The sequence below is a fragment of the Lygodium microphyllum genome, chromosome 27, assembly GCF_053477565.2.
Source record: "Lygodium microphyllum isolate KBCC chromosome 27, Lygodium_microphyllum_v1.1.10, whole genome shotgun sequence".
In the NCBI taxonomy this organism is placed as follows: Eukaryota; Viridiplantae; Streptophyta; class Polypodiopsida; order Schizaeales; family Lygodiaceae; genus Lygodium; species Lygodium microphyllum.
The window spans coordinates 62811112-62836506 of NC_141161.1; the positions used below are offsets into that span (position 1 = coordinate 62811112).

At 42.0% G+C, this 25395-nt stretch overlaps 1 protein-coding gene across 2 annotated transcripts; it reads right to left on the reverse strand.

Annotated features, from left to right (window-relative positions):
- Positions 1-1578: 1578 nt before the first annotated feature.
- On the reverse strand, positions 1579-25395 carry LOC148012381 (transcription factor TGA2.2-like). Of its 2 annotated transcripts, none has more exons than XM_087669735.1 (9): positions 24968-25395; positions 17744-17934; positions 17561-17632; positions 17322-17381; positions 17106-17228; positions 5008-5050; positions 3428-3699; positions 2304-2540; positions 1579-2163 (listed from the first exon to the last, which is right to left on the reverse strand). In XM_087669735.1, exons 2-9 carry the CDS (start codon positions 17876-17878, stop codon positions 2017-2019), a joined length of 1089 nt encoding a protein of 362 aa, XP_087525861.1. In that variant the 5' UTR covers positions 17879-17934; positions 24968-25395; the 3' UTR covers positions 1579-2016. The 2 variants fall into 2 exon arrangements, with proteins under 2 accessions (XP_087525861.1, XP_087525862.1); XM_087669736.1 differs by having other exon boundaries at positions 17151-17228; positions 24968-25393.

The window sequence follows — 25395 nt, forward strand, 5'->3', positions numbered from 1 at the left end:
AGCATGTAAACATATGCATGTGTTTACACATGCACATATATATGTTCATGCTTGAATTTTGTTCGTGTTTTTATAGCCTATATGCATGTGTGTGGTTGTAAAGCATACATACTTTACATGAACACATTCAATCATTAAAATTCTCTCGTCTTATACATTCACCTTTTTTTAAAATTCAAACTTTCTTTTTCTAATGTATGTGCAATTGTAGATGTTTTAAGAGTATATACTCATCTTTTTTTAATTCAAACTTTCTTTTCTAATGTATGTGCATTTGTAAATGTTTTAAGAGTATGTACACATTGTATACACATGTCAAACTAAAATATCCTTCCACGTTTAATTTTTGAAAACTTTCATCTCCAAGAAATGAGAGAAATAGAGGAAGAGAGACAATTTCTCTCAGACTTGCCTTTCCCATTTTCATGATCATATCCCCTGTCTGTGTGTGTGTGTGTGTGTGTGTGTGTGTGTGTGTGTGTGTGTGTGTTCATCTTCAATTGAGAGAGAGAGAGAGAGAGAGAGATAGAGATAGAGAATGTGTGCATGAATGTGTAAATATGACCCCCACCCACCCTTCAAGAAAAGCCCTCGTTATATCTCGAATACCACACTTCTCCTTGAGCCACAAAGGCTTGGGAGCCTCATGGGCTGGTTGAGATCCCCAAGACAAAACTCCAAAAAATACTTAGAGAACGGATGTGCTTAAAATCTTGACAAAGCTATAAAATATACCAATAACCACAATTATTGGTCAAATGCGCCTTGAGATATTGAAATAAAAAAGTTTTACATCAACAAAGCTAAAACAAATTTCCAAACCCAAAACTCTATCATTACTAAGGGACAATAAACATAAAAAAGTAGCCACACGCGCAAGTGGCCAAGAGTTCTGATAACATTATGGATTTGCAGACTTGTACTAGTTTTTTGGAAAGATCTGAAGAATGTCTTATGCAACTGTACCAAAAATTGATTTACACAAATATCCCAAGATCTAAAATGAGTGACTCGCTTCAAAGCATCGACTAAACCTCGAATGCAATCTTTCAAGTTACTTTCTTTTAGTTTTAACCTACTCATGGTCTTTTTTTTTCTTTTTTCAATAAAAACATTTGGTGAAAAGGTGTTTCTTATGTAGAAACCATTTAGGAAAGGCAGGGTAAGTCTCCTAATCTAGGAAATGAGGTTTCCGCGTAACTATGCTATGTATGTGCGGGACCCATTTTGCTGGAATTAAATTCAGCATAGTGTGGTGTCAAATCAAGTCCACTGTTTGCCAAATGTGAGAAGTCTTATTTATGAACAAACCTGAGGCTTGGCAGTGCTATACATTCATCTTGCATGGCATGTCATGAATGATCTAACATACCACCAACTAATTTGCCAAGGTAGAAACATCAAATGCATGTTACCAGTTTCAAGTCCACTCTAACAAACATACCAAACACATGGGAGTTCATGAACAAACTGAAGCTTAGCAGTAATATACATTTACCTTGCATGGCAATGCCATGAATACCCATGTTAAGATACAACAAACTAATTTGCCGAGGTGAGGCAGGAACCGACTGTCTGTCAAAGAAGCTTGTCTTGCATACAATTTTCAGGCCCAGTTGGACAACAAATACAGATATACAGAGGTATATCAGAATATACCCTTCACTTCAAGGTCTGAATGGATCCCAGTAAACATACATTTACATGGTCAATTTGTTGCGCGGCTTGAAGAAAAGCCATTGATCACGTCTCTGAGAGGCCTGCTAATCTGAGAAAGAATGATTTAAAGCTAGCTTCCCAGATTTTTACATGTATTCTAACCAAGAGCTGTCATCACCAATGCAAGTAGCCCGCTACTGACCAGTATCCTATACAAAGTGGAGCTGGTATGCTTTTCAAGCCTCACCGCATAAAGATGTCATGTCACAGAAGTAATTGCAGAGGCTTAAAAGGATGTTGTGCCAAATCATATGACAACCAATAGTTGCATCTTCTAAAAAAATATCCCTCCTCTTGTCACTCTCGAGGTCGAGCTATCCAAAGAGAGCTAAGAGCACGAAGACGGGAAAAATAGTCTCCCATAGCAAGCAGGCCCCTTGCTGCCTGACGAATTGTAAGGATGCGATTCATTTGTTGAAGTGTCTGTTGTCTAAGATTATCAGCCTGTAATACAACAAAGACCAGCAGATTTTGAAAACCACAAAAGAAGAGCAGTCGATTTTCCTCCGCATTACTGTGATATTTCTTCTAAAAGATACACAGATAATTGAAATTGCATAAGGGCTTCAAAAGATCTCACACACCTGGCGAACGAAGTTCTCCAATGTCCCTAGTTTACCCATAGCCATGGCCATCTGACCCATGTAGTTCGCAACATTTGGAGTACCAAGAGACCCATTAGACAGAGTATCAGCTAAATTCTGCTGCAAAGCTTCCATCCCCTGAGACAAAGCATCCTCTGCCTGTTGTGAAGATTGTTGCAGGTTACATACTGCTAACAGTTGCTGTTCAGTGAGTGGCTCCAGCTGAGGAATCAAAATCTGGTAACATTCAAAGCTACATATTACAATAATTGCACACATTTCCAGTAAACACATTCTTTAAATGTAGGACACAACTGAGAGTAGAAGATATTCCCCATCCGCCAAAAAGCAGGTACAATTGACATCACAACTTATTTACAATGAAATACCCAGAATGCACCCAACAGCTTCTGTGAAGAAGTCTGGCAGACACTCTACCATCACAGCAAGGGCCTTTCCTTAGGACAGTGATTGTGAGCAGTCATTGATATGCTAAGTGACCAAATCCGGCACAGTCAGCGATTTGGCCAGTCCACAGTAAGAGATGAATCATGTGCACATACATCAAGTTATGGCAAGCTTTTTTGAAAGTGTGCGAGGGTATCATTCATCAAACGTGTATAATCAATAAATTGGAATTTTTGCAGCATCCCTTGAGGCAATTTGGAAGATTTTTTATTTTCTCTGATCGATGGGCTCTTGGTACAATTGAATGGGAAGGTCTCAGTCACCAACTACCGTATTGCTAGGGATTCAGAGGCTCATCATTTATGTCAGCTTTCTCATATGGAGGATTAGATATGTTAGTCACTTTGTTGACACTGTTCAGAAGACTTGACTGGATGTATTTACTCTGAGGTAGGGGCTTGCATGTTAGCTACAAGACCAAACATGTCTTAATCATTTCCTAATCTGACTATAATGTGTGTGTGTGTGTGTGTGTGTGTAAGAGGGAGAGACTTGACTGGATGTGTTTACTCTGAGAGGTAGGGGCTTGCATGTTAGCTACAAGACAAAACATGTCTTATCATTTCCTAATCTGACGACTGTAATGTGTGTGTGTGTGTGTGTGTGTGTGTGTGTGTGTGTGTGTGTGAGAGAGAGAGAGAGAGAGAGAGAGAGACCTTTAACAGTTCTGAAGGCCGAAAACCGCCCATCCACATGAAGCAGCGCTCTGCTGGTGTCTTCCACATACCAGAAACAATATGGAAAACATCAGCTTTAACAGCAATACCCTTCAAACGGAAAAGCTCATCGTAATGGGCTGTGCCATGTTCCACAAGAAGGCGCAGATCGCTATCTGTCACATGAGCAGCTAAAGCAGACCTTAGCTCACAGATCTGACGATTCTGCTCCTCCACCCAGCGAGCATAATCCATATCAAATGCTGCAACACCTGGAAGAATTTCCAGAAATGCAAGGCCCGGTCATAATCTACTTGTTCTTTCTTAAAACGCAAGGAACTCAATGTCTTTAATGTAAACAAAACAACTCAGTATTTCCCCATGATTGAAATGTAAAAAGACTAACCAAACTCCATACATCCTCCTCCCCCAAACACCCCCCCCCCCCCCCCTTTTTTTTAAACAAAGAAAAAAATGGAGAGTGCAAAGCACCATTGCTGTTAAGCTTTTATCAAATCTCATCTAGCGCATTTGTTGAGAGATACTGGTACACAACAGCTGCAGTTAAAACACAATATATGTAAGATTGCTACCATTCATTGTCCATGTAGATTTACCTTTGAGTTCTTTGTTCAAATGCAAAATTGCTTGTCAAGCTCTGGATGTATGAAGTTATTTGATGAAACACATACACAATCAGATCCAGGAGAATGATTCTTTAGCTTTGGCTCAATTATTTCTCAGTTGAGGATGATAACGATGGGTTTGGTCATATCCAGGATCTATCACCCTTATTTATGCAAAATTTGGAAACCTATTGGTATGGAGTGCTAGAATCCATTATCATGATTCACCTGTGTCATAGAAGCCCTGCAAGGAAGAGCACTAGATGCAAATGAAATTAGCTGGTTCTAATTTATAGTTTGCCAGATTTAAAGTTTTGCTACTCTGAGAGAGCCACATCTAAAAATTTTGAGAGTACTATGATAGTGTCCAGTCTTATATCTAGAAGATAGACCAAGACACACACTGTTCAGTGAATACAAGCAAGCTAAACTAAATTCGCATTAGAATGTTCACATGCTGAGCACAGGCAGATATGACAGCAACAGCTGCCATAGATGGCAGGTCCAACTGCACTAACAGCAGTGAAATCACCTGCTTCAGTACACTCCTGTATAGAAGAAATAGCTAGCAACTACTGTCTTATCTCATTAAGACCTGTTCACACAGATTCATGATCAGCCCACGACGGTTAAGGTTGAAAGTGAGGCCAAATAAAGTATAGATGCAAAGTTTAATCCCCAGAAAAGTCTGTAGAATGTTCATGAAATTGAAGCCAAGAAACGCACTAAAGGCACTCTCAATCACGTGCTGTAGGCAAGAAGACAGGAGCAGTCTTCATCCTCTACCTTGGCACCCAAACTGATGAATCCATACTTCTACTCAACCTCCAAGGCAGAAACCTTGAAAGATGAGCAAATAGTTCCCTCGGGATTCCAAACCAGAGTCTTAAAAAAGCACATTGACATCAGTTCTATGCTTAGATAAGACAAAACATCTGCAGAGCAGACAGATACCTGGATGACTATGATCTCCAGAAGATCCTCCAAGATAGAAGCCCTGCCAATTAATGACAAAACAATAAGAAGTGTCAGCACCCTAGTTTATAGCAGTCCATTGTTACATGAGCACATGAAGTTAGTCACTGCTCCATTACATATATTATCACAAAGCCAATACTCATAGTAACCGCAACTTGAAAAGAGGGGAGAATAAAGACCCTCAGTATTCAATCTTGTTAGTGTATGCTCAGAACATAGTCCCAAGTGATGGGGTACAGGGACGGGACGGGGACGGCCAAAAGTAGGGGATGGGGGACTAGGGGACCGGGATGGCATTTAAAAAATGCAATACATACTTAAAAATTAACGAAATCTGTACTTAACTTTCTTTAGAATGAGAATATGAATCATCAAAGCAAAATACAAAGGTGTAACTTGAACGACGACTTACGAGTAACAAGTTACGACACTAATACGAGGTTCAAGCTGAAGTCTAATTAATAATAACACGTTACACGATACAAAATTCAAATAGCTGAAATTCTGAATAACGTATAATGATAAAATCATGATTCATGTGACATGTTAGCTTTGCCATTGATGGTCAAATTTCAGCTGCCAGCAAGACTACGAGTACATACTATAAAGCTGAAAGTTGAAATTTGAAACTTGAAACATACAAAGCTGAAACTCAAGACCAAAGTAGAAAATTTGCTCAAACAAAGTCCGATTCATGTGACATGTTATCTTTGCCATTGATGGTCGAATTTCAGCTGCCAGCAAGACTACAAGTACAATGTACATACTGTAAAGCTGAAAAATATGAAGCTGAAACTCAAGACCAAAGTAGAAAATCAGCTCAAACAAAGTCCAAATGACTGTGACAAAGGCTAGCAAATCAAAATGAGTCATGACAAGTCAAAAATTGCATATGATCCATGTCAAGGCCAAAGATACATGGAGTTGCAAGCAAGCACTATTCAAAATGGGCATCGCTCATGCCAAAGCTGAAAGCTGGAAGCATCTGACATCACTCGGAATCCTCCTCATCACGATGCTCACTATGACCCTCCTCATCCTCATCCTGCTAGTGGCACGCTCCTCTAGGCTCTGCCTCTTCTGTCTACTGCATTTCCCACTCCACAAAAAGATCCACCTTTGCAATCATGCTTTTACCAAGCATACACAAGTTGACACTCACAAAAACTAACTCCACTTGCCTTTTGTATGCCAAGGCAATTTCTTTTCTAGGCTATATGGCTGTAGGAGCTCCATAATTGCTCCAGACATAATGAACCAACTGCCCACCGGCTAAGTACACGAATGGCTAAACTCTGCAGCTCACTCCCATCTACACCATAATCCTCCCACCATAGTGCTGCCCCATTGAAACGATCCACAAGTGCATCTGTACAGCCAAAGGAGCCCTCTTGCTCCCTATATTGAGCCAACTGATTTCTAATTTTTCTCCTAGTGTCAATATCGGGCACCAACCTATCCAATATTGCCCTCCAACCAGCTGATACTTCTTTATTTGTCATTTGATCACCCCCCTGAAACTCTCGATCCATGACAAATGTTGCTGCATGCAAGGGAGACTAGTAGGAATTCCATCTACCAACACACAACTCATGGATGGTTTCATACCTATCTCCATTAGGCTCCAAATCTTTCAATCTCTCTGTCATCCTGTCCATGGCCTCATACACCTTACCAATGCATGGCTGCATACCGTCCACAAGCCTCAATAAATGCATTATTGGCTGTACCATACCATCAATACGCTTCACATCATTCCAACACACAAGATTTTCTGCCAATTCTTTACATTCCATCCTTGCAGCAGTGATAGCCAATGGCAAAGAAGTAAACTCATCACTAATAAAAAGCTGTCGCAAAGCACCACTGCATGAGCTCAATCGACCCAACATGAGAAAATTAAATGCAAACCGAGTATTAGAATATTTTAAAATCATTTTATTTGACTTCTTGCTGAACTCATGGCACAAAAACTGATGATTCAAAACAAATGATACCATCAAATTTGCATTATCAATGACAAGCTCTATCCATGAGAGCTTTCCAATATCTTTCAACAAGTTATTCAGGCAGTGAGCCATGCGAAAAGAAACTATATTATGAGGATAAACACACTGTAAAATAGCAACTGCAGCCCTATATGTGGGCTCACCATCAACAACAAACCCCACAACAAGATCTCTGCCAATAAACTCTACTGCATCTGTCCACTCAGCAGCAAGTGCATCGGCTGACTTTCCTATACCTGAAGCATCACGAGATGAAATGAAGTACATGTCACCTCGAGAATAAGCAACCACCCCATGGATAGATCTCCTGCGCAAGTCACTCCATCCATCTCCAATATGAGTGATGCACCATTCCTTTGCCATGTACACTTGGTCTTTTCAGCTGCTTGCTCCACCACTTGCCTTTCCTTTTCAAGCAATGTAGTACGCAATGTTTCTAATGAAGGAGTATAAGTTGGACCATACTCCCCTATCTTTTTGCACATCGCTTTGAAATATTCAGACCTCGCAACATTAAAGGCTATGTGATCATCGATAAAAAACCGTGCAATAGCAACATCAACTTCCTCTTTTTTTGTGGCTCCCAAACAACATCAAGAGTGCACTGTCGCCTAGGAGGATCAATTGATGCTTGCCCAACTAATGTTCCTATCCCAAATGTATCTCAAATAGATGAAGTAACATCGGCACTAGATGGGATACTTCAGAGGTCGAGGCCATCACAAATGCAATAGGGTCGACGATTGGTGCATGTGGTGCTCTTCTCACAAAAGACAAGGCTCGTAGCCCAGCATCCTTCTCTGTGAGTTCTCCCCTTCTCGGGGGTCACGTTAGGGCAGTATTGTACCTCATATCCTTCAATGTGTAAGAAGTGAGCTCGAACTTTGCTTGTTCCACTTGTGTCCCGATATGGGTACAATTTACATGTCCATGCATGAGATCCTCCCCCACTTTTGAGACGCTCAGCATGCACTTCATCCCACCAAGACCATATGTCAGCCCTCCTACTTCTTCCGCCATGATGACCAACTCGACAAGAGTGGTTACCCCATGCTCGAGATGTTGATGCCATGAGAATCTAAGATGATGAGAAAGATAAAAGATTAAAAAAGGTTAAGACACAGAGAGAGAGAGAGAGAGAGCACGTGAAGGGAGTCGATTGTCGACGGGCCACGGGTGATGGGTCAAAGGATGAGTCAAGACTCCGCTGACCTTTGAAGCCCTCATTTTTTAATCTAACATGTCATCTTGCATCGCAAAGGTCCATCACATTTCTAAGCTTTCGCAAGCCAAATACACGTCACAAATCCGTCCCAACCTTTTGTCACAAACATGACCTTGCATCACATTTCGCGTCTCACTCCATCACGTTGTGAGAGACTAAAAAGTGACGTCAAATCTGAAAGTGACACGTCCCATCATGGATTCGTCTCGGGGACGCCGTCTAGGCATCCCAAGGGCCCATCCCGCTTGTTCCCTGTGACTATGGCTCAGAAGCCACATGACAATAACCTTCTAGGTATGTATACCATCAACTTCTTCCTATATGTTGCAAACTACAAATTAGAACCTAATGTAACTATTTTTGCCTCATCTTTTGATGATTTTTGAGTTCAATAGAGCACATTTTTATTTATAACATTGTGGCATGATACAGAGATGAATTTGATGTTGATAACTCTCGGAGGAAAACTTCTAGGTATAGCCATCACCTCATGCACTATAAACACAAAACAACTCTCTTCTTCAAATATGATTTCTTCATATTCATAATCTTCAATCAAAGAGATCAAACATAGCATCAACATCACAATTCTTTGCGATCACCTAGAGTAGTGGGCATGTAGAAGCTCTGACTCAAACCACAAGGGATACCTCAACTCCAAAGTCTCATCAAACCCACAAAGATCACCGCTTCCCCTTGCTTCTCCAACTACACTTGGCCACCATCTCCTAGCTCTGCAACACAATGTCCACCGTGGCGCTTTCCAACAAGCTCTCTCCTCCCCCTCAGCCTTGCGCTTGCTGCAGCCTTATATAGACAGTCCTTGTCAAAATAGGAGGTAGCAATGGAAGTGAGAGACGTTGCTATAATAGACTGTAAGAACACAATGAACAGAGAAGAACACTAGAACTCAAGCACTAAGTGAAGGGGCAATAGAATTCATAATACAATACAAGAGATGTACTGTACATATCACATAAGCGAATGGTACATATGCAACCAAGAATACCTCTACACTCCCTCTCTTCAAGGGGATGTGATCCAATACTACAAGAATGGAGGAGTGGAGTATAAATAGACAATGGGAAGAGACATGAGACAAATGAGCTGGCCCTAAAATGGGCCACCCAACTGCCCATGAAGCGCCTAGTACAAAGCCTAATAAATGGCCCAATACCCATGAAATATACATCATTAACACCCTCTCAAATCATGGGTGGCCAATACAATAAATATACAATGATAGGAACAAGAAACCCCTACGAACCATCACCATGTCCTATAGTAATGATCTACTAAAGACACTCGAAGTACTAGAATGCACCACTAGAAATACTACCAATTGTGGGTCATGACTCCAAGTTCCAAAGACATCTAAGAAGTAACACCAAGTCGATGTCAATCATACTCAAACCCTGATCACAAAGAGTGGAAGTAGCTTAATCTTTGTCTATTACTAATGCCCTATAGAACCCCACCATAACCATGGACTCCATGCCTTGAACCAAACCACTGATGTGGCCACTCATGTGAGCTCAAACTAGGAGCAAAGACCACTCACTATCAAGCAGCCTATCGTGAACCTAGAAGTTGATCCCAACTCCAGGATTCAAATTGCTAGACTCTATCCATGCATGTGGGAAGCCTCCATCAGGATCCAACACATAATATGAATGTATCGCACACATCAACATGCCTGCCTATTGCCCTCTCACAATCATCCCCCTCTGGCCTAGGGATGTGTGAGAAGCACTATTCCAATACTTTAGGACAAAAAGTTCCCCATTCAATGCCAAGTAATGCACCAAAAGAGAATGGATATCAAAGTAGAGGAGATCAAGAAATGCCATATCCCACACAAGCAAACTCGATATTCACAAATCCAACCAAACAATGCCATAGGAGTAGTCGGCTTCAATCCCTAACATAGAACCACCATCCAAGTCAATCTGAGGAATCAAGAGCCAACGAAGCAACCATTTGTCTATGAACCGAACAAATCCGACCATGGCACCAAAGAACAAGATGACCCTCTCTAGATCAATCACCTGTTGATCAATCAACAAGTTCACCATGGATGAAGCATGACGTCATCTCATCTAAATAGCATAGAGACGAGGCCAACACAGTCATCAAAAAGTGGCCACCAAGAGAACTCGATGAAGCAATGCTGAAAATCACCATCCTCTAAAGAAGACTCAAAGAGCACCAAAGATGCAGAAGGAATCCGCAAAGCTTGGAACATGGTTGAAGCAACTGCGAACCAAGCCACTCAAATAGAAAAGTCAAAACAAAGATCAGTGATATGCACATGACCCAGGTCAGAAAAGGTGGCACAAACGGGTCGCCCTGCAAGGGATGGAGCTGCTCAGCACCTAGATCAGTCTGCAGCAGGGAAATGCAGGGATGGACAGCACCAAAAATGCAGAACTGAGACCGGGGAGCAGCACACAGCACCACGATAACCAACACGGGCATTTGATAATATGTCAGAATAGGGGGCAGCAATTGAAGCGAGAGATGCTGCTGTAATAGACTGCAAGAACACAAAGAACAGAGAAGAACACTGCAAAGAACATAAGAACTCAAACACTGAAGTACGGGCAATGGACTTATAACACAATACAAGAGTACAAATCACACTGGTGAATGGCATGTGTGGTGGACAGCAGTACCTCCAAACTCCCTCTCTCCAAGTGGATGTGATCTGATACTGCTAGAATGGAGTGGAGTGTAAATAGACACTAGGGAGAGACCCAACACAAATGGGCTGGCCCTAAAATGGGCTGTCCAAACTGCATAAAGCCAAGTTTGTGATAATGCACTTGTCCCTAGGCTCAAAATATCAAGCCTCAAACCCTTAGAGTGACCCATCTAGCCTCAATCTGATTTATGATTGTCACAGTGCCAAGTAAAAACCCCCGCTAATCAATAGGAAAAACCTTGACACACTATCCTAGAAAGCCAATGACTTGTGAGAGTGCACAACGGAAGAAGGAACACAAACACAAAGACATGAACATAGAGACAAAGGAATTGAGAGAAACTGCAAGAAAAGAAGAAATCAATCTGTTCTGAACAAGGAAAGAATGATGAATATAGAAGGATTGATCAGTCCCTACACACAGCCCACAGCATCAATGAGGGCACCAGATCAAGCTGATGATGACAGCAGCACCGGAGACGGAAGAAGATGACGGAGTCGGAGTGTGAACCTGCCAAGGAAGAAGGAAGATGTGGGAGAATGTGTTTGCCAAGTGGTAGGAGTGCCAAATAAATAGGCACAAACCATAAAAGCTAGCCAACTGCAATTTGGGCCAAAAATATGGCCGACTAGAATTTAATGCTGGTAAAATACCAAAAAACCCTAGAAACAGTGGACAATGTCCAGCAAATAAGGCAAACTGAAAAATGTAAAAACTACATGGAAAATACACAAAAAATCTGGACTAGAGGAGAAAATGCACAGAAAAGCAATAAACTAAATGCTCTAGAATGAGCTACCTCTTCCATCAAAACAAGTGACAAACAAGTCAGAGCTCCTAGAGTCCTCGTCTATCTCATACTAAGGCTCACACACACAAGATGACAAGGCATGACAATCATGACTACTAACACCCCTCTTAGATCCTAGATATGGAGGAAGGCCAAGGAAGAAACAGACCCAAGGATGGCAAGAGAAATGCCAATGTTGATAAAGTCCGTCGATGTAGACTACCAATGAAGAAGCTCCTCATGATTCTAGGAAAACCCTTTGAAACACTAGGGTCCAAGGAATGCACAACCACATCACTAAAACTGTCCCCCTCTAAAAGGAATTAAGGAAACAAGGGAACCACCGAAGAAGAGGGTGGGAGATGGGAAGGAACATGTGGAATAGAAGGTGTAGAAGCAGGAAAGGGTGTAGCAATAAACAACTCCCTCAAAGGACCTTGCATAGGAGAAGGGAAATGGAACCTGTAAAGCCTGCTCTCTTGCCAACCTATCGCAATAACAACCCCTATAAAAGAATCCTCAATACCAACGGCATGCTTGGTGAAGACAGCCCGTGTACCAAGCCTAGTAAAGCCATAAACTAAGAGGAGTGGAAAGACCAAGTCTGGAACATAAAGGGCCTGTGAAAGGGAGCTCAACACGCAGTCGGGAAATAAAGGCAAAGTGCCAATACCACTAATAGGCACCAATACAATGTCACCAATAGTGACTAAACCCTCAAAAGGGCATAGATCCTATGACAAATCACCTCGTGGAGTCATATGATGAGAAGCTCCACTATCAACCAGCCAAGGCCTCTCAAAAGACGAAGCAACCATGGAAGAAGGCTCCTCTAAGTCCACAATATGAAGGAACACTGACTCATGGGCAACCACTGGAATAGAGGTAGACGGCTCGAATGTTTGAGCTCCATCCTTTGCTCTCGAACCAACTGAGGGCATTGCTTTCAACATTTCTCCTTTAAATGTGTCCACTTCCCACAGTATGGGCATTTAGACTTCTCTGTGTCCGAATCAGAGCCTAAAGAACTCTCCTGTCTTTTAGCCTTTGACTTCCCTTTCTTCTTCTTTTCCCCCTCCTGCGCCTGCAACAAAAGCTTTAGTGGAGGTGGTGTTAGCAGAGTATTTGTCAGCTCATGTGTGAGTCTGAGCTTGATCTGAGCTGGGCATTTTTATTAGGTATTTTAGGTATTTTTCTGGTGTGGCATTTTATGCCATTGGGGCATTTTATGCACCAGTCGGCCAGCATTAAATGCTGTCCGACCAGCATTATTGCTCCCCACTTTTTCAGCCTATTTATACTCAGTGGCTCCTCCTCAGTCAGTCACTTCATCTTCACCATCTGCAGACTCTGTGGAGAGAGGAGCCAGTGCCAGTGCCCACGCAGCCAGTGACTCACTGTTGTATGCGACTGTCTCGTGTTCAGATATATGGATTCCATTTCCCGTGCATACATCTGAGTTCTCATCTGTATCGTGTTCTTTTCTTTTCTCTTTTTGTCTTGTGTTTCAGCAGTTTATTTCAGCACATGTTTCTGCTTCCACCGCTGCTCCACTTCTGAATGGTATCAGTTTTCAGGATTTGTGTTTTTGCTGTGTTTTCTTGCTGATTTCAGGACTGTTTTGTACCCCTGCTGATCAGACGACTGCTGTTGCAGCCAGGCGCCCTGTTTTGGGGCTGTTTTCAGCCTGCGTTTTTTGCAGTTTTGCCATCGCCTGCTGCCTCCGCACCCTCTGCTGCCTGCGTTTTTCATCTGCAGCTGCTGACGACAGTTTTCTACTTGTTTTTCTCCAGTTTACAGCCTGCATTTTGCTGCTTCAGCATCTCTCGTGGCTGGGTGACTGTTACTTCAGGCCGTTTTTACTGTTTTTGGCAGTTTCTGACTGATTTTTTGACTTTCTGCAGCAGATTTTATCTTCTATTGATCAGATTTTGGGTTATATTGCATGTGAACTCTCATTTTTCTGTAGTCTGTGCTTGTGTTTTGGTTGTGTTTCCTCTCTAAATTCCATCTCTTCTCTACTTCTCTTCTTATCCTCTCCATATGGCTCCTCCGTGCACTTCCCCTGATGCTAAGTTGCATGAGACATCCTTGAGATTACAGGGGCGGCTTCCAGCACATTATGGAGGTGAGGCTTATGTAGCTTCAGAGAGGGGTGACACGAAGAAGAAGTCGAAGGCCCAGTGTTACCACTGTGGCAAGAAGGGACATTTGCGGAAGGACTGCAAGAAGTTAGCGGCTTCCAGGAAGAAGGAGCAGAAGACGAAGCGGGATGCTGACTCTACCGATGAGTCCTCTCCTTCATCAGACTCCGACTCCGCTCCTCCGACCAAGGTGAAGTCCAAGGCGCGGAAGGGATCCTCTTCTTTGGATCGTGGGAAGGGCTTGGTGGCCCCTTCCTCAGCTGCTTTCTAGTGGTGGTGATGAGGTCATCCCTCACGACTCTCTTGTGCCAGAGAGGGAGTGTGAGCGGGTGTTCAGATGGGGCAGCCGTGCCTCATCTATACTTTTATACAGGTGCACAAGTTCCAGAGAGGGACGTCCCTGACGCATCGATTTCAGTCTAGCGGAATCAAATCCTGGAGCTGGGATTGACATCCAGGTTCATGCTGAGCTGGTTATCTGACAGAGAGCGGGAGGCTTTCGTCTGGAGCTCACATGAGGGGACACTTTGGCGGTCTGGCCAAAGGCGGGGAATCCACGGTCACCTATGTTCAGGGGCATTTTTGACAGGATGGTCTTGTATGCTACTGCGAGACATTAGTGATGGACACAGAGACATGCTATGATCTTCTCTATTTTCAAGTGTTTGGTACGATCGACATCGACATCAGGTTCTCTCCGAGGCACCTTGGTGGTGGCTTGATCACCCACTGCTTGGGTATCCATGGTTCTACTTGGTGGTTCTATGTTGTATAGTTTCTGATCCCTTTTCATTGTACTATTGTATTGTATCAGATCACTCATGATCTGAGAGAGGGTGTTAGCAGAGTATTTGTCAGCTCATGTGTGAGTCTGAGCTTGATCTGAGCTGGGCATTTTTATTAGGTATTTTAGGTATTTTTCTGGTGTGGCATTTTATGCCATTAGGGAATTTTATGCACCAGTCGGCCAGCATTAAATGCTGTCCGACCAGCATTATTGCTCCCCACTTTTTCAGCCTATTTATACTCAGTGGCTCCTCCTCAGTCAGTCACTTCATCTTCACCATCTGCAGACTCTGTGGAGAGAGGAGCCAGTGCCAGTGCCCACGCAGCCAGTGACTCACTGTTGTATGCGACTGTCTCGTGTTCAGATATATGGATTCCATTTCCCGTGCATACATCTGAGTTCTCATCTGTATCGTGTTCTTTTCTTTTCTCTTTTTGTCTTGTGTTTCAGCAGTTTATTTCAGCACATGTTTATGCTTCCACCGCTGCTCCACTTCTGACAGGTGGATCCATTGGCTACCTCTTTCGCATGCTCATCATGCCCCAAAACAAGCGGGAAAACCTCCTTCAACAAAAGCTTCTCACGGGTCCTCGATATAAGAAGGCTGGTGTAAAAGACATCAAACCAAATAGATGGCAACTAAATCAAAAGAATCATGGCCATATTCTTTGAGGAGATAATCCTGCCAAGGGATGCAAGTTTATCCCTCATCCTCCAACCTGTTGATATGATCCTTCATGGAAGGAGAATCATCAATAGCGAGCATCTATAATTTCTTCTCAAGAGTAATCCGGTGGGCAAATGTCTTCTGATAGTACAAAGAAGCAAGCTTGTCCATGCTTCAGCTACTTTCTACAACTTGCACACATGCACTAGGACAAAATTGTGTAAGCTCATAAAGAGGAAAGATTGAACACTACAATAGAACCAATACCATAGGGCCACATGATCCAACAGTGGGATCCTCCATTGGACAAGAAATAGGGTGGGTAATGAACTCTCAAAGGTCAAAGGTCGAATGTTATCGCCAAGCAAGGAGCTATCACCTAGTCCTAATGGGGTTGCCTCAAGCAGATAGGATTGCGTTTGCAGCAAACACAAAAGTTGATACTTGCGTTTGATGGTTGTGTGGTCTCCTCTACAATTAAACTACACTATGTCTTCTCTTAGGCTCTAATACCATGCGAGTATGCAATGAAAGAAGACACGCGAACATAGAGACAAAGGAATAGAGAGAGATTGCAAGAAAAGAAGAAAGAAATCTGCACTAAACAAGGAAAGAATGCTGAATACAAAAGGACTAATCAATCCCTACACTCAACCCACAACATCAATGAGGGTGTCACATCAGGTTGATGATGACGACAGCACGAGACAGAGAAAGATGATAGAGTCGGAGTGTGCACCTGCCAAGGAAGGAAGGTGTGGGAGAATGTGTTTGCCAAGTGGGAGGAGTGCCAAATAAATAAGAACAAACCATAAAATCTGGCCGACTGCAATCTAGAGCCAAAAATATGGCTGACCAACATTTAATGTTGGTAAAATGCCAAAAAATCTCGAAAGAGGTGGACAATGTCCAACAAGTGAGGCAAACAAACAAATGCAAAAACTACTTGGGAAATGCAGAAAAATTCCGGATTGGAGGAGAGAATGCACTAAAAAGCAATAAACTACCTACTCTAGAATGAGCTACCTCCTCCGTCAAAACAAGTGATAGACAGGTCAAAGCTCCTTAAGTCCTCGTCCATCTCAGACTGCACCTAAGATCCTACTTTCCTAAGGGCACAAAACTTGCTTCTTCCTTCCTGCCGCAACTAATTAGTGCATCATGATCTCATCCCTAGATGATTGCAGATTCTCAAAAAAAATGCCCCGCCAACACAGAAATAATTAACTCATTAGATTTCTCAATTACCCTATTGTATAAATTGTTGCCAAATCATCTAATCATAGTTGGAATCATCCCAAGATGGTCGGTTAAAATATATTTATCATACTCTGCTTTTGACACACATATGCCATGGGCTGAATCATACCTGTCCATGTTGAGTCTTAGTGCATCTGGATTTTTGAGAGTAAACAAAATTGGATCAAAAGATATAATTAAGTTTGTTGCATAGCTTTGCACGACTAAAGTCTACGAGTTATCATATGTGCTTCCACCCCATTTGCTCTAATTTTTATGAAGAGATTCTAAAATACCTATGTAGCAATTACAGCTGTTTGGAGTTCTTCAAATGACAAACTTGAAGAAAAATCCAAAGAGATTGTCCAAATGTTTGGAAAAGTCAGATAATGCCACCTTGTTTTCTACATTCTGCTTCTTGTAACAACACTGATGTGCATGTTATCATACAGCCAAAACTACAAAGATAAGCTGAATCTTATAATGTTTCTCAAGCATCAATGCTTGCCTTATTAATTGGGTATGCTCGCACTTGATGGATTCCTTGCTTTACCTGTTGTCGGACTCGGTCAAGTTCTTGTTCAAGTTGATTAAGCTTCACACGACTTGATTCCAATTGTTGTACATAAGCCTGAGATCCATATATGGCAGCCTTTAACAAGTGAAACTACACTGCATAAAGTGGGCATACTGGTCAACATGTAAAGGAAAGGACAACCATTACTTTTTTTCTCAGACGACTTTTGCGAGCTGCTTCACGATTTTGTGCCAGTCGTCTCAAAACCTGAAATGTAACTATTAGCTTCCAGTAGGAACTTCCTCCAAATATTTACATACACTCTTTAACCAAGTAAGTCACTCACTCATGTCTGCACGATGCAATCAGCTTCTAAAGCAAGTTTTAAAACCTCAAAAACTTCTGCATGTACTTCAGGAATTGATATCTTCATGTATGAAGCTAACCTTTGAATCTGTGGGTTTCCCATGTTCATGGTTGAAGGATCCTGATGGTATTAACTCACCCCGATTTCCATTCTGCATGTGCCAAGGCCAGACACAAATCCTTGAAGCTTTTAAAAATGACCCCCAAATCCACAAGAGTAAACTTTAATGGTTAATTTTACTCGTCATATAATGAAGACCCACCCTGGTTTCTTCCTTCAGATTTATGTCTTCTGCCATGCTTGAAGAAGCTTCTGCTCTTGAGTTATAGTCGGCCCAAGTTTGAAACTGCTGTCCTGGCATTGATGACTGAAACCCCATACTGTTGCTGCTTTTCATAGGAGTTCAATTGCAATAGTGACTACTAACCCCAAATGATCGTGTAGCACATGCCACTGAACAAGCAAGAATACACGTGAGACAACTGAGATTGCAGATACATTCTATTCAAAATTAATAGGTCAAATCAGTTTACAATAAAGACATCTCTTAGAATATCTAACTCAAGTATAGAACACGACAGCCATTTTCATTATGTACACGAAACGCTCCCGAACACCAGCAGGAATGTACAATTTTCCACCTCATTGTTTCTCGCTCTCAAAGGGACTTTCATTTTCTAAAATGCACCAGTTATAAATGTAGCCTGGTGCCTCACAATATACCTCAAAAAGCTTGTTGGATAAGTAGGCTAATGATATGTACTTTACTGAGGCACACTGTTGAATCACAAAAATTGTCTCGGTTGGACAGTCAAGATGTTGAATACTCAAGTCATAAGAATACTAAATGACCAGCTTTAAAAAGTGGTAATACTTGCACCACTTAAGCATAAAAAAATAAAAGCTTTGTCAGTACAACAAATATAAGGTTACAAAATCAGAGACTACAGGAAGAATATGTTAGAATTTTCCAATTCTATGGGCAGTGCCCAATGTTCTAGTCATTTAGTTGGCAGTGTGCACACAAGTTAATAAGTTGTGTCACCGCACATACAGTCAATACTAGAGTTAGTTGACTTCAATTGAGTTAGGGGTTAGTGTCAACCTTAGACCAAAGGTTGTACTTTCATTCTATCACTTTCAGTTCCGTAAGTACACTATTGTTTTCAGTTCACACACTATCTACCGCTCACTCTCATTTCTCTCTCCATAGCTGGTGCATTTCTCACATTTGGTATCAAAGCAACTTGTACACATGGATCCCGAAACTTGTTCCAGCTTTGCCAATCTCAAAGAGCCTCCAATAGCTATATTTCGCCCCAAAAGAATATTGCAACGGATCTGGTGGTCAACTACCTACTCACCTTCCTTCGCCCATGTACGATGTCTTTCACTGTAATTTGCTCACCTCTGGTTGCATGATTAAATTGACATGGGCTGAGTAGTACATACGGTTTTGAAGTAGAAAGCTCAACAAGATGAGACATCAAGTAATTCTGAGACAATCGTCAAGGACTTCAAAATAGGTTTCAAAACCAATGAGTGAGCAAAGAGAAGGGGAGAGATGGTAAAAAGCAAGGGGGAGGATTTCCCACAATAACTTACTACCACGATTTGATCCAAAACCTTCATGAGGGAGGGGGCACATTCACCATTGGTGGCAACTCTTCAATACTTGTTCAAGGTGTGGGCACAATTTGACTTCTTCATGATAGATATGGTTCTTAGGCCAAAGTGACAAGTCCTTTGTGCCCCTAACTTAGGCTTCAATCTTATCATTTCATGGCCTAACTCAAATGCGGACCCATGTGGTCTTACTTGGGAAGCAATTACAGTGGAGGATGCCACATTTGAAGCTATTCTATTTTCCAATACACAAGAGGGTGGGCTCTACAAGTTCAAAGACCCCACTTCTCTCTCTTCTTCAACACTTAGACTCTTTGAGGGTTTGCAAGACTTCCCTTCCAGAATTCCCTCTCTACGCTCTAGTTGTTTGAGAGAGACAACATCATGCACCTATGCCCAAGGTGTCTACTTGGAGAGCATCTACTGCCTTGAAGTTGATAAATATAGATTTGTGTGGCTCCATGCACACAACTTCCTTTGGAAAGCCAAATACCACATGCTTGTGGTTGATGACTTCTCCAGATATGTATCCACCTATTTTTAGCCATTTAAATCAAACATTTTTTCCCAATTTTGTGAGTGGAAGACCTTTGTTAAAAGGCAATATACCTTCAAGGTTCAAGGAGTTCAAGCTGATCTTGGAGGAGAGTTTGCCTCTGAAGAGTTTGACAAGTTTTGCAAGCAGCATGGCATATGGACAGAGTTTAACAATACATGCACACCATCAAAGAATGTGTCCTAGAGCAACAAAATCACACCATGTTTGAGATAGCCCATTCTAAGCTTAGGCGCTAAGGATTGTCACTGGCTGAAGCAATGTCTGCGACAATTCACATTCGCAACGAGTCCCCTACTGTTATATTAGAAAGTACGACTCCATACAAGGCTTTCTTTGGTCGAAAGCCCTCTATTGCTCACTATCACATCTTTGGATGCAATGTCTACATTCATATAATAAGAAAGAGCAAGAAGTTTTATTCAAAGCCCAAGCAACATGTGTTTGTTTGTTACAATCATGTAACCAAATGATACAGGCTCTATGACCTTAATTCTAACAAACTGCTAGTGAGTCAAGATGTTGTCTTTGATGAGGCCATTATGTCTTCTTCAAACACCACTCCCCAAAGGTGCACCAACAAGTGGATCCTCAACAATTCCCCTTCCTTCCCCACCCTCGTTGCGGCCCCTTCCTTCCAAGTTACCCCTCAACATCCCTTTCTTCTTCAAGCACCCCCGCCTCCCCATCCCTTGCCTCCCCTTCCCTCTTCAATTTCTTCTACCCCTCCTCCAAGGGCCACTCACCTTACAAAGGGAGAGTTTCATTCCGATTATAAGGAGGAGCTGATGTCAAATGCAGGTATACCATACGTACCAGAGGCCCCTCCACCTCCCTCACAAGATGAGCAACAATATGTTATCCCAAAATGGTTTCAACTTTTGATCCAAGAGTCCACAGCCACTTCTTTCCCAAAAACATTGGAGAGACCCACAAACCAGCTAGGAAACAACAAAGTACTAGGCAATTCACTCATAGTTGCTAGATGGCACACTTGTTTTTAAAACAAGAGGTATGAAACTGGTTTCATGGGTTTCATACAAGTTTCCTAGAATGTTAGATAAAAGGTTTCATTCGAGATGGGAAAAAAACTATTAAACTTTATATACATATAGGGTATAACTCATGCAACATAGCAAAGACAAAGCAATCATGATTCACGATTTCATGCAATGCAAATGAACATCTGACATGGCATGCATTTGGTTCATTATCCATGACCAACATTAGCTTTAACTATGGAAGAAGCCATCAATATACATGCGTCATGGACAACCACCAAACAAAATTTTTGTAATCAATGCAAATATCCATTACATCATATCGAATGAATCCATGATAAAGGTTGATTACAAAGTTAAACACATATTCTAGGGTAAGGCCTTTTGAATCTTTACATACATGTTTCAAACATTTATGAAACACCCGAGTATGAATCAAGTTTCCAAACCTTATGAAATGATTTTCTTGGCAACTATGGTTTTGTCATGTGTGAATTATGCCCTTGTGACCAATACGAGAGGATCATGTGCCTACCACTCTTAAGGAGGCACTTGCATGGGAGATCTAGCGTCTTGCTGCGCAAGATGAGCTCAATTCTATTGGAGAGGAATGAGACATGGGAGTTAGTTTCACCTCCCCCTAAGTGGAAGATTACTAGTGTCAAGTGGATCTACAAGACCAAATACATACCTCTTTGATGATACCTTAAACAAGCATAGGCCAAGACTTGTTACCAAGGCTTTGCACAAAAGGCACACTTGAACTATTCAAAGACTTTTACTCCAACCAACCAAATATCTATCATTCGCATCGTGTCAGTTTTTGCAACCCACCTTCATTGTGGCCACTGTATTGGATGGACATGAAGTTCCCCTCAATGGTATCTTATAGGAGGAGATATATATGGATCAACCTCCAAGTTTTGTTGTGGCCAACAAGGAGGACATGTGTGTCACTTGCATAAGGCTCCCTATGGTTGAAAGCAAGTCCCTAGATCTTGGTATCATCAAATAAGCAACTTCCTCCTTGAGCATGGATTCAAATGATTGGATCATGACCCCAACCTCTACTATCAATTGGTGAGCCCAAATTGTGTGCTTATCATCCTTAACGTGGATGATCTCATCTTGACAAGTAGACAATGGAGTGTGCATAGAAGATATTGAGCTAGGAGTTTGATATAACCAACCTTAGTCTCCTTTACCTATTTCTTGGTCTTGCAATTTACCAATTACCTCAAGGCAATTTTTCATTCTCACCACAAGTGCATCCTCCAAGCTCAACTTTGAACTTCTAAACTACACCTTCCAAAAGGAGATTTATGTGGAATGGCATCCAAGTTTCAATGTGCCCAACAAGGAGGATATGTATATCGCTTGTGTTAGGCTCTCTATGACCTAAAGCAAGCCCCCAAAATGTTCAACAATTAGACTACTTCTTCCTTGAGCATCGTTGTAGATTATCGGATCATGGACCCAACCTGTGCTGTCAATTGGTAGTTCACAACTGTGATAATTATCCTTCATGTGAATGATCTCACCAGGAGGTGGAGGGTACATGAAAGATGTTGAGCCAAGAGTTTGATATGACCAATCTTAGCCTCCTCTACTTCTTTCTTGGTCTTGATGTTTACCAACTACTTTGAGGCATTTTTATTTCTCTACTAGGTACAATCTGCGAGTTCTTGACTAAGTTTGGCACAACTTCTTGCAAGCCTCTCTCTTGCACCACGGGCCCAAGTCCAACTTCCAATTACACATGATGCATTGGCAAATGCTAACCTTGTCAAAGCATTGTTGAGTCACTCATTTGGCTCGTCCAACTTGGTTGAACATTTTTTCTATGGTGGCATGAAAATTTCCCTTCAAGCTTACTAGCAAGATGCTCTTCAAGTTTTTGTGGTATATTCAAGGGGCTTGATCCTATGAGGTCTTATATCCAAAGGGGACCACTCTTGCGAGTTGCCAACTAGGCTAGCAATATCGAGACACAATTCTACTACCAAATATGCTTTCTCCCTTGAATTCATGCAATTTATAGGAGCAGTAAGAAGCAACCTACCATAGCTCTTTCATTGATGGAGGATAAGTATCAAGCATTGTGTTCTACAACTCAAGAGGAGGTATGCCTCCGCTGCATGCTTGCAAAGATTAGGCAAGACCTACTTTGCTTTGAGTCAACAATCAGAGTGTTATCGTTCTTGCCAAGAATCCCATGTTTCATACCCACACAAAGCACATAAGAGGTTCAATACCACTATATACAAGAGCATATCTTAGCTTCCGAGCTGAACGTGGTCTATTGTCCTACAATGGACAATGCAACAATTGTCTCAATGAAGCTTATACCACAATCGTCCCTACTTTAATATATGTTCTCCTTGGTCTTCAATCACTCCCAAGATCTAAGAGGGGGTGTTGGCAGTCCACATATTCATGCATGTCACCTCCTGGTTGTGAGCTCCATCAAAGTCTAACGAAGATGGACAAGCTCTAGTTGTCCACGCATTGCATTTCGATTTCCAGCCTGTTCGCATGAGTTCTCAGCCCAATTGCATTAGTTTCAAGCGTATTCACACTGCTCGTGGCATTTCCAGCCAGTGGCTGCATTGCAGATTCTTCCATGTGGCATACAGCAGGTGGGCTGGTTGCTACAGTTGCGAATGCATTAAATGCTAGTTGGCCAGTTTTTTCACCTCCCTTGGCAGCAGTCAGCCAATTTCAGACCTGCTGCATATTTATGGCAGATCTTCAGCACCTCCATTCTCTCGTTACCTGTCATTTCAGCCATCTTCCGCCTCACTCCAGTCCCCTCACTGAAGCAGATCAATAGTGTCACATATGCAGGGCCTGCATGACGCAGTCTTGTATTCAGCTTTCATTTTCTAATCACTACAGTTGGTTCCTTCATTCTTTATTGTACCAGATGCACAACTAGAAAGCAAGGATCAAATTGCAACCTTTGCCAATTCCCTGCCTGCCTTGGGAGCAGATATCCATGGATTCCATGTTAGGATTGCTGCAATAATTCTGGGCCACAGCATACATCAGTCTGAAAAATAGTAATACACCTACTAACAACCTTGTGTGCAAAAAGACAAATAACTAATGCAATCACTACTGTGTACAAAATCAACAGAGTCTGAAAGAGAAGGCCTAGTAATTTATGCATAGATCGATAATTTCTCTGGGAGTTCAGCATATTTTGAAAGAGAGGTCTAACTCAATCAAAAATTCCATCAAACACTATACCTACTGCCACCTTTACAGTAATCTACTGCCACCTTTACAGTCCTTAATATTTAGTACCACTTCATTTTTCAGCATCTTCTGTTTACAGGCTGCCTTTTTCAGTGATCAAAATTGTGAATATCAAATGGTTATGCCCTTGCTTTACAACCTATCCTAATGTTGCCCACACCTTCATCATGTCAAGCTATTCCTTACATTAATTCATGTGGCCACATGTTTTTAAAGCTGAAACTTCATTGATTGCACTGTCCAGTTCAGTATCAACATTTTCTACTTCTGCTCATAAATTTAACTAGGAATTCAGTCACAAATAATTCAATGAAGGAGACAAATACTGCAAATACTAACCAGAAAACAATACCTAGAAGAAAGCATAACAAACTAAAACAGCTTTTAGGCATTGCATCCCTATGATAGAAATCAACCTGAAGACTGAAGGACAAAGCTAGATAACTGCAGCTCTTTACCAATGATATGGTAGCTACTTCACTAAGATTCTATCAATACTATGATTCATTTTGTGTGTTCTAAGAAAGCAAATTAGACAACCCAAAAGGAGAGAACAAATTCAGTTCCCAGACATTACAATGAAGAGGGCTATCACAGCCCCTACCAACAATATAATCCATTTTTGTTGTAACTAAGACGACCAAAAAGGACATAACAAATTCAGTTCCCAGGCATTAAAACCAACAACGTAACAAATTCAACCCAGGCATTAAACAACATAACAAATTCAAAACCCAGACATTATAGTCAACAGGTTATCGTAGCCCCTGAGCTACCGATGTGATGAAATAAGCTATAACATCAGAATGAAAACTAGAATCCAGTTCCAAAACATGACACTCAGAAGGGACATAACAAATTCAGTTCCCAGACAGTACAATCGACAGGGCTATCATACCCCCTAAACTACCAACATGATTAAAGAGACTATAACTCAAAAATCACAATCCAGTTCCAAAACATTATAACACTCCAAAAGCCTGTAGCAATTCCGTTTCCGAACACTACAATTCTGTGATAGCCCCTGGGGGTATGTTCTGACCTGAACCTCGCAGAAGGCAGAGGAAGGGGACTGTGGGGGCCTTCTGCAGCTGTCGCTGCTTGAGGGGTCAACGGGCAGTCCTGGGCAAGCCATGGGGCGAGCTGCTGCACTGACCCCCCCTACTACCCATGCTGAGGTAAGCACGTTCGCTTAAGGAGTGGGTGGCTGGATGGACGCGGACGGATGGATGGGTAGATGGGTGAGACAGGGGAAGGGTTGATGGGTTCGATCCGCGAGCCGTGAAACAGGAGAGCCAGAATATGGGTTTTTGTCAGGGGGCCCAAAGCAATGGTGGGTTTTGAAGAGAAGCAGGAGATTGCCCACAAACTCACGCAAGCTGGAACAGGGGAGCCCCTCTGTGTGTGTGTGTGTGTGTGTGTGTGTATGTCTCTCTCTCTCTCCTGACTTTCTCTTTCAAAGCTTTTTTT

What these genes read in the sequence shown, in the direction of transcription:
- LOC148012381 (XM_087669735.1), bottom strand. Translation starts at nt 17,878, where the DNA reads ATGAAAAGCAGCAACAGTATGGGGTTTCAGTCATCAATGCCAGGACAG. An exon ending in GGAAACCCACAGATTCAAAG is followed by an intron (nt 17,382 to 17,560) that starts GTTAGCTTCATA and finishes GTTACATTTCAG; the next exon opens with GTTTTGAGACGACTGGCACA. An exon ending in GGCCTTCAGAACTGTTAAAG is followed by an intron (nt 2,541 to 3,427) that starts GTCTCTCTCTCT and finishes GAATGTTACCAG; the next exon opens with ATTTTGATTCCTCAGCTGGA.